The sequence below is a fragment of the Salvelinus sp. IW2-2015 genome, linkage group LG14 (genome assembly GCF_002910315.2).
Source record: "Salvelinus sp. IW2-2015 linkage group LG14, ASM291031v2, whole genome shotgun sequence".
Classification (NCBI taxonomy): domain Eukaryota; kingdom Metazoa; phylum Chordata; class Actinopteri; order Salmoniformes; family Salmonidae; genus Salvelinus; species Salvelinus sp. IW2-2015.
The window spans coordinates 17,445,601-17,455,515 of record NC_036854.1 but is presented as its reverse complement, the minus strand read 5'-3'; the positions used below and the strand labels follow the sequence as shown (position 1 = coordinate 17,455,515).

The 9,915-nt window shown below is 43.6% G+C and overlaps 1 protein-coding gene across 6 annotated transcripts in view; it reads left to right on the top strand.

Moving 5' to 3' along the window:
- Window positions 1-6,293, top strand: part of LOC111972542 (calcipressin-2) — a 122,330-nt gene extending 116,037 nt beyond the window's left edge. For 2 of the 6 annotated variants that reach the window (XM_023999547.2, XM_023999548.2), the window contains one exon: window positions 2,970-4,918. In XM_023999547.2, the coding sequence (XP_023855315.1) occupies window positions 2,970-3,124 (155 nt within the window). In that variant the 3' untranslated portion in view covers window positions 3,125-4,918. The other 4 variants (XR_011480876.1, XR_011480874.1, XR_011480877.1 and 1 more) reach the window with 4 other exon arrangements.
- The last annotated feature ends 3,622 nt before the right edge of the window (window positions 6,294-9,915 follow it).

Genomic DNA, 9,915 nt, shown 5'->3' with positions numbered 1-9,915 from the left:
CAATACATCAGGAGACTGGAGGAGGTCCGTACGGAGGGGCAACAACCAGCACAGGACCGCTACCTTCCGCCTGTGTGCAAGAGGTGCACTGCCAGAGCCCTGCAAAATGACCTCCAGCAGCCACAAAATGTGCATTTGTCAGCATAAATACGTCTCACAAGGGTCTGAAGATCTCATCTCGGTACCTAATGGCAGTCAGGCTACCGCTGGCGAGCACATGGAGGGCTGTGCGGCCCACACCAAAGAAATGCCACCCACACCATGACTGACCCCATCTCCAAACCAGGGCATGTGAGGATGTTGCAGGCAGCAACGTTTCTCCACGCGTGTCCCAGACTCTAGTCGACCGTCTGTCACATGTGCTCATGTGGCTCAGTGTGAACCTGCTTTCATCTTAAAGCACAGGGCGCCAGTGGCGGAATTTGCCAAAGCTTGTGTTCTCTGCAAATGCAAACGTCCTGCACGGTGTTGCTGTAAGCACAAACCCCCACCTGTGGACACGTTGTTGGCCCTCATACCACCCTCATGGAGTCTGTTCTGACCGTTTTGAGCAGACACATGCACATGTGTGGCCTGCTGGAGGTCATTTTGCAGGGCGGCTGGCAGTGGCACCTCCTTGCACCAAAGCGAGAGGTAGCTGTCCTGCTGCTGAGGGTTGTTGCCTCCTACGGCCTTCCTCCACGTCTCCTGATGTAGCTGGCCTGTCTCTGTAGCGCCTCCATGCTCTGGACACTACGCTACAGACACACAACCTTTTTCCAGCTCGCATTGATGTGCCATCCTGATGACTGCACTACCTGAGCCACTTGTGTGGGTTGTGACTCCGTCTCATGCTACCACTAGAGTAGAGCACCGCCAGCATTCAAAACGCTGACCAAAACATCAGCCAGGAAGCATAGGAAACTGAGAAGTGGTCTTGGTCACCACCTGCAGAAATCACTCCTTTTTTGGGGGTGATCTTGCTTTAATTGACCTTATAATTTTCCCACCTTTTGTCGTATTCCATTTGCACAACAGCATGTGAAATTTAGTGTCAATCAGTGTTGCTTCCTAAGTGGACAGTTTGATTTCAAGAAGTGTGATTGACTTGGATTACATTGTGTTGTTTAAGTGTTCCCTTATTTTTTTTAGCAGTTATATATATACACATACATAACAACATTACATACATACATACATACATAATACTACACATACATACATACATACATAACGATACATACATACATACATACATACAGTACATACATCACAGCACACATACACATAAAATACGATATATTATACACATTTAAAAAAAATCTATTTTCTTATTACTTCGTAAACCTACCACCTCCCCTAACTAGTTGAACCATAAAACTAGTGAACCAACACGTGCTTAGGCTTCTACTCCAGTTATACTACTATATATACTATATACATTCTTATGGACACAGTCTATTTTACAATATTCTTTTTTTGGTTTTTTACACCTGTCCTTCCTGCTACCCTCAACTCTCCCATCTATTACTAGATGTCCTTCCTACCCACAACCTCTCCATACTATTACTTGATGTCCTTCCTCTACCCGTCAACCTCTCCCATCTATTACTGATGTCCTTCCTCTACCCTCTAGCCTGCTCCATCTTTTACTGATGTCCTTCTCTCTACCCTCAACCTCTCCATCTATTACTATGTCCTTCCTCTACCCCCTCAACCTCTCCCACTATTACTGATGTCTTCTCTACCCTCAACCTCTTCCATCTATTACTGATGTCCTTCCTCGACCTCAACCTCTCCATCTATTACTGATGTCCTTCCTCTAACCCTCAACCTCTCCCATCTATTACTGATGTCTCTCCTCCTCATCCCTCTAACAGTCCTCCTCTCCCACGTCTACTAACTGATGCTTCGCCTCTCCCATATCTGATTCCCTCACCCACCTCTCCCATCTATTCACTGATGTCCTTCCTCAACCTCTCCATCTATTACTGATGTCCTTCCTTACCTCAAACCTCTCCATCTATTACTATTCTCCTTTACCCTCAACCTCTCCTCTAATTCTGATGTTCCTTCCTCTACCGCTCAACCCTCTTCCATCTATTACTGATGTCCTTTCCTCTACCTCAACCTATTCCCTCTATTACTTGGTCCTTCCTCTCTCCTCAGCCTCTCCCATCTATGTACTGATGCTTCTTCCTCTACCACTCAAACCTCTCCATCTATTACTGATGGCCTTCCTCTACCCCTCAAACTCTCCCATCATTATACTTAGTGTCTTCCTTTTCACCTCAACCTCTCCCACTATATTGCCTGATGTCCTTCCTCTACCCAACCTCTCCCATCTATTACTGATGTCCTTCCTCTACCCTTCAACACTCTACATCTATTCTGATGTCCTTCCTCTACCCTCAACCTCTCCCATCTATTCTGATGTCCTTCCTCTCCCTCCACTCTCCCAATCTATTTACTGATGTTCTTCCTCTACACTCAACCTCTCCCATCTATTACTGATGTCTTCCTCTACCTCAACCTCTCCCATCTATTATTAGTCCCTCCTTTAACCCTAACGCTCTCCCATCATTTGCTGATCTGATGTCCTTCCTCTACCCTCAACCTCTCCCATCTATTACTGATGTCCTTCCTCTACCCTCAACCTCTCCCATCTATTACTGATGTACTTCCTTTACCCTCAACCTCTCCCATCTATTACTTATGTCCTTCCTTTACCCTCAACCTCTCCCATCTATTTCTTTCACAGAAGTTCTTAAAGTATACATGTTTTACAGGCACAGTATTTTTTACATTAGTTATCTAGTTGATATTAGTTGTTATTACTCCCAACCTTCAGCTCCATTCAACCCCTCCCATCTATCTCTTAACACCATCCATATTGGATTTCTATTTGCCATGTATTTTTCAACTGTGCTAAAATGTTGCTCTCTCTCTCTCTCTCTCTCTCTCTCGCCCGTCTCTCTCTCTGTCTACAGGAGAGAAGTTTGAGCTGCATGCGGGAACAGAGTCCACCCCCAGTGTTGTTGTCCACGTCTGCGACAGCGACACCGAGGAAGTGGAGGAACCAAAGAATTGCCCCAAACCAAAAATCATCCAGACCCGGCGCCCTGACCTTCCTACTTCTCACTGAACTCTGTCCCCCTGCCACTTCCTGCCGTAACATCGTCATCTGGAGGAAGGAGAATCGATCCCCCGTCTCTCTCTCACAGGAACATTCCCCGTGTTCAGCACTCCCCACCCTACGGCCGCCCCGCCCGGGCCAGAAGGGGAGTGCTCTCTGTTCCTCATCCTCGTCGACATACAGCCGTTGATGTGCTACATGTATGATTGTGTTGGCAATACTCCATACTTACATCAAGATTCAGCCACCATACCCTCAGTGATTGGTTCCTGTCTGTATGATTCTGTTGTTGTAATGTCACACAGTTAGCAGTGATGGGGCAGCACCTTGCTTTGAGCTCGGTCCTCTGATTGGCTTAGGGGCTGTGGCGAATGCCAGTGTAAAGAAGCCCATTGGTCGCCTTTATAGACGTGTGTTAGCCTTGCTCTCGCTCCACTGCGTATGTACCACAAGCACTGACAATGAATAGCGCTTCTCTCATTAGGGCATGCTAGCTACTGAGGTGGTGGGATGACTCTGCCGCTGCATGAGTTGAAGTAATCTGAAGGAGCATTATGGTCAATACTTTGTCTTATAGTCCCTTCAAATTGTCAGAGGTTATTCATCGTGTTATCAGTGCTGTCTGTCGACCATGGGAGTTCTTTCAATCTTGCATGCACTGGTCTGATATAGTTTGTGTGTTTACTTTGTTCTGTTTTCTGTATGAAGCTGTCAATTTGACCTCTCTCTCTCTCTTCTCTAACTTCTCTCTTTTATCTCCCTGTGTTTTCTGGCTATCGGTGTTCTTCACAGAAAACAATGCTAATAACAGTTACAATCCATGCATCTTACAGTGAAAGCATTATGTACAATGACATTTCTGTGATTGTTCCTCAATGTCAATCTTTCTGTGTCCATGTCTTGTCCCTGAAAGTCTGTTTCAAGAAAAAGGAGTATAAGAAAACAAAAGAAAAAACTTAACAAAGAAAAAACGGAATGCCTGGTGGCCACCTTTTCCTCATAGGCTGAAATGGAAAGCCAATCATATATCATCACGTGAAGCCAGTCTATAAAGTGCATGGTTACATTTTTATAGAGATATTGTGTTGTCTGAGAACCGTGGTTCAGTCATGGGATTTCCTCGTGTTTCCTTTATGTGCCTCTGTAGGGAGCGAGAAAGAAACATTTATTCAAACTCACAACGAAGAAAATAAATGCATGATGATGATCCTGAGAGGAGTAAAACAGAAAAAAATGATGTTGTTACAGAGTTATGTTACACAAATCTTCCAAGTGCTATTACACAGTTTCTGTCGAGATGGTCAAGGGGAATTACATACTGTACTCACACACACAACCATGTTTGTTTTCCTTTATTGTGTGTTTTGTTTTTCCTGTGTTGGTGTGCCTGGTTTAACTCATAGGCAGTAGAACAAGCCCTGTACAAATTGGACCTCCCTGTCTATTTGTGGAGAACTGGCGTTGTGATCAATTTTCTATTGTCCAAACTATTGACCCATCCTGTTTCAGACATTGCACCTACACTCTGATTCTACATTACTGTGACCCACTGATTCAACCCTGGGTGCTTTTATACACTCTAACGCCTCACTCTAAACCCTCACTGTAACCCCTCACTGTACATCATTCCAATCCCCATCTCTGATAATGATGGCTCAAATGAACAGATTTGATACCCAGTTCAAAGTGCACTAACTTATTTTTTTTTATTCCAACCAGCTCCAGTAGGTTGTAGTTTTATTCCAACCAGCTCCAGTAGGTTGTAGTTTAATTCCAACCAGTTCCAGTAGGTTGTAGTTTTTATTCCAACGCAGCTCCAGTAGGTTTGTAGTTTATTTCCAACCAGCTCCAGTAGGTTGTAGTTTTATTCCAACACCAGCTCCAGTAGGTTGTAGTTTAATTCCAACCAGTTCCAGTCAGTGTTGTAGTTTAATTCCAACCAGCTCCAGTAGGTTGTAGTTTTAAACCTTCCAACCAGTTCCAGTAGGTTGTAGTTTTATTTCCAAACCAGCTCCAGTAGGTTGTAGTTATTAAAGTTCCAACCAGCTCCAGTAGGTTGTTAGTTTTATTCCAACCAGCTCCAGTAGGTTGTAGTTTTTCCAGACCAGCTCAAGTAAGTTGTAGTTTATTATCCAACCAGTCCAGTAGGTTGTAGTTTAATTCCAACCAGTTCCCAGTAGGTTGTAGTTTAATTCCAACCAGCCTCCAGTAGGTTGTAGTTTAATTCCAACCAGCTCCAGTAGGTTGTAGTTTTATTCCAACCAGCTCCAGTAGGTTGTAGTTTCATTCCAACCAGCTCCAGTAAGATGTAGTTTAAGTCCAACCAGCTCCAGTAGGTTGTAGTTTTATTCTACCTGCAATATTTTCCTATCTGTTGTTGTATAACATTTACAGTCATTCTAATTAATATTTTAAGCAGATCAAAGGATGTTGGTAATAATGAGCCACTATCCTTGTGGAAGTCATAGACTTCAAATGCAATTGAATACAGGCCCTTTCCTAAAAACACCAGGTTTGAATCATGTATTGTATATGGTGCATATCAAATGGTTACAATAGTGTATTCCTCTTCCTTGTTTTATTTCATACATGCTGGCTTTAAGACACTGTTCCCTCACTGTATGGTCAGATGGACCAGACACAACACAATGACATGCCACTGTCCAAGGTTTGTACTACAGCCACCATTACTACCCTCAATGAGGTGACTTGTATACATGCAATGTTTTTTGTTCTGGACTTTGGTGTCTTTCGCCTAGACCTCTGGTCTGTTGACTCTGCGCTAAAATCTTGTCCTGCAGTCATATTCCTCAAAACTTAAACACGGTAGACACTATGTACCTGTGTATGATTCAACATGTCCCGATATTTGTATTTTATTTTCAAATTAAAATCATTATATTATTATCTGTTTCTTCTAAGAGTCAGTTGGATTGGAAGGGAATATCAGTGATGGGGGTAACCAATATGTGTATTGTGTAAAAAATTGTGTATGACCATCAATGTACTTGTCATTCTACATGTAACGTTACAACAACCTGCCTGCCTACACTAAGGAGACATATCTGTATATATTAATCAATACTATTTTTACTGCATTTTTGTACAAATATTCATGGTAGCCATGTACAAGTAGTTCAAATGATTCTATGGTAGTATTAAAATAGTTTGGTTTTAATTAATTGTCTCGTGTTGTTATTTCATGGCTCTGTTGCTTATAGGCCTACTGATTGTATAGGAAAATGAAAAGCGTCTACATCACCTCCCCAGCCCAGCCTCCATTTACATGACTCCTATCTTGTAAAGTCTCCCCATTCAGCTAACCGTCACTCCATCCCCTTTAATTCCCTTCCTTGTGGAACATCAGTGTGTAAGGCTAGCCACGGCCAATTCGGTGCAAGTCGAGTTTTTTCTCAAGAGCCATCACCATTGTACGGTGTTTCATTTTGAACAAAGAGGACATCACTGTGATAAACGCAACGTTCACCTCATCTCTCTCTCTCTTTCCCTTCCACCCTCTCTCTCGCTCCCGTTTGTTCCTTATTGCTTTATACTCTGTTGGAGATCGCTTGTTATTCCCCTCACTCCACTGTTGCCGTGGGTTTCTAGGGTGATGCTGACGCAACAGCCGTAAATCATGGTGGTGTTTCCAGTGCACGCCCCTTCTAGTGTGGATGACAGGTTACAATATGACGCTGATGTTCATTGTTCAGTCAGGGGGCTACAGGCTATGTTTAGGAAGGCTTCAACTTTTTATCCTTGCTGTAGGACAGAAATGACATGAAAAGTGGTGCTTTGACTCTCCCTCCTTTCCTCTCTACTCCTCAGTCTCCTGTCTCCTTTTAGCTGTTCGGTCATCCAGACACAAACCACTCACTAACTGGCTCCCATATAGACATGTAGAAACCACAGGCTTGGACTATAGGATGAGAATAAAGACACAACAGTGACATCAATCATCATTCTTGCCAAACATGTAACATTCACCAGGGTTGTAGAGTAACGGATTGTTTTATAGGTTGGAGTTAGGGTTTTAGCTCTAAGTGCAATGTATTATCAGTCTAGGGTCTAGGGTTAGGGTAATACATGGTGGAGCTGAAACCCTAGAATGGTAATACAATGCACTTACAGCTGTTAGACTAACTCTTACCCTATCCTTTCAATGGGTACATGTAACACAATTCTGGATTTATTACACTGTACTTATAGGGGTAATTACACGCTAATAACAAAATTGTAATGCAAAATGTGACCCTAAAAATACTTGGTTTATTATTAATACATTCCATTACTTATTTTCAAAGCAGTGTTTATGTCCAATTTGCTTGCCAAACGTCTAGGTCTTTATGGAGCCGTTAGGAGACAGACCGTAAATAAAGTGTTTGCTGATGAACCTGTGGTTTTCAGTAATAATAATATGAGACTGTGATGCTTGTGAGTAATAGATTAGGATTTACCATCTTCTATTTCATTGCATCGTAAAACTTCACAGCAGACATAAATCAATTCGCCTCTCTGCAGAGCAGAGCAATATCTGCATGGCCCACTAGGAGGCAGTAAATACCTTCCATTTTATATGCTGCCTGTTTTATGGCCAAATTTAAGCAGCTGAGATTTGATTTTATGGGTGTTATTAAAAGGAATGATCATATCATTATAAAGTGAAATGCCACCATAAAATAATCTATAGCCCCGTTTATACCTGGTTCTAACTTGCGTCCTTTGTCTTGATTTTGTCCACATTCTGATTGTGCCCACATTGTCAGACAGGTGTAGACAATCAAAAGACACATTGTAATGCGTTCAGATCTTCCTGCCCACATCCGGAGGTAGTCAGACAAGCATTGTGTCTGGATATCTTACAAGTGTAAACAGATCTGGACAGAGAAACCATTTATATCATAATTTTTCCACCCTATAAAATCATTAACAGGTGGCACCATTGACTGATTACATCAATGTGTCTTACATTAAATAAAAAATCATATTTTGAAAGAATAGCTGTGAAATAATTTGCATAAAGGAAGGGACCAGGAAATCTGGTCACAATGCAGACACATTTTAATACCATGTGTAGACACATTTCTGGAAATATGGGTACAATCAGAATGTAGAAAAGATCAGGACAAAGGACCCATGTTAGTACCAGGTATAAACGGGGCTTTTGAATGCCTGTTAGCATGTGGACAATGTTGAAACATCACTATAGTGCTAGAATGACAGACAGTAGGCCACTCTGTACAATAGAATCATTTCAGACTAGCTCTGTCCGTGTTCCATTGCTAATATTTATTTCATCGAGTGCATAAATATATCATTTGTTTCTTTGTTGGTAAAAATGTGTGTGCGTATCAGTGGTTGTTTCAGGGGGAGATGCTGTGTGACTTTCTGTATGTGCCTATAGTACATATATGTGAGCATGCTGCATAGCTCTCCGTTTTGTTTTGTTTAAGCATGTGTTTGTGTGTGTGTGCGTGCTGTTACCATGCTCCAGTGCTCTGACAATTTTTGGTCCTGCATCCTGATCCCCAGAGCTAGGCGAGCTGTGCCCAGGCTGTGGTGGCAGATTTGGGGCAGCTGAGGTGGAGGAGCTTGGGGCAGGAGCCACCTGGTCTGGGTCTGGGGATTAGCCCAGCCAGCATGGCCTTCAGCTGCCTACTGAAACACCTCAGCAGAGTTTCACCACAACCAACCTTTACTACCATCATTATGTTTACTGAAACAAACACCTCAGCTGAAAAACCTCACAAGTCTGTCCGTTCGTCCGTCCATTCATCATCCATCCATCCAGTAGAACAATCACTGATTCACCTCACTAACACTCCTCCTTATTATTACATCCAAACTCAACCAAAGACCATGCTTAGGCTACTGTAGAACTGCAACTCACCCTCACAAACCCCACATCAGCCGATGAAAACTATTGTTGTTCAGTGGAGGAGTGTTAAGGAGAATGGCTTTGGAAAAAATGTCCTGCATGTTTTTTACAGCGTCAAAAGATTCTTAAGCGATAGAAAAAGGATTCAGCCCATTTCCTTGGGTTGTTGGGAACAATGGTTTCTCTACTGGCTCTGTTCCAGCAGCAGCCCATTGTAAACGGACATGATCACAGCGTATTGGCACGCTGTTTGTTAGTGAAGAGAACCAACGCTACACCAAAGGAATCATATCCTGGAATGCATGTTAATGTTGATGTGCGAGCCCAGCATAAAGGCTCTTCTTTGTTTGTGTGGGTTGTCAGTCAGCTCTTTTATTCAAGAGCTGGCTAGCTGGGTAGCTGGCTGGGTAGCTTGGTAGCTGGGTAGCTGGATGGGTGGCTGGGTAGCTTGGTAGCTAGTGACAGCCGATTGTGCATCAATGTGTCCTTCAGCCATTAGGCCTACCCACAGTGCCTTGCTCCAGTCCCTGTGTGGGGAGGGGGACTGCCAGCCTCTCTCTGTGTGTGTGTGTGTGTGTGTGTGTGTGTGTGTGTGTGTGTGTGTGTGTGTGTGTGTGTGTGTGCGTGCGTGCGTGCGTGCGTGCGTGCGTGCGTGCGTGCGTGCGTGCGTGCGTGCGTGCGTGCGTGCGTGCCCAGCTACCCCTCTCTATCTCTCTCACTGTGTTATAGTGATGCCAAGCTACACAGGCCCTGGCAGAGGGCTCTCTCCCACTGAGTGTTTGCCTGCACAAGCCACACACACCCCTCTGACAGATGAGTCAGGGAGTGATCAGAACAAGGCTTAAGGCAAAGATCACAGAAAGGAGGTCATCCAACACACCAAACACCACGCAACGGAACCAGCCAAACAGCCATACATATC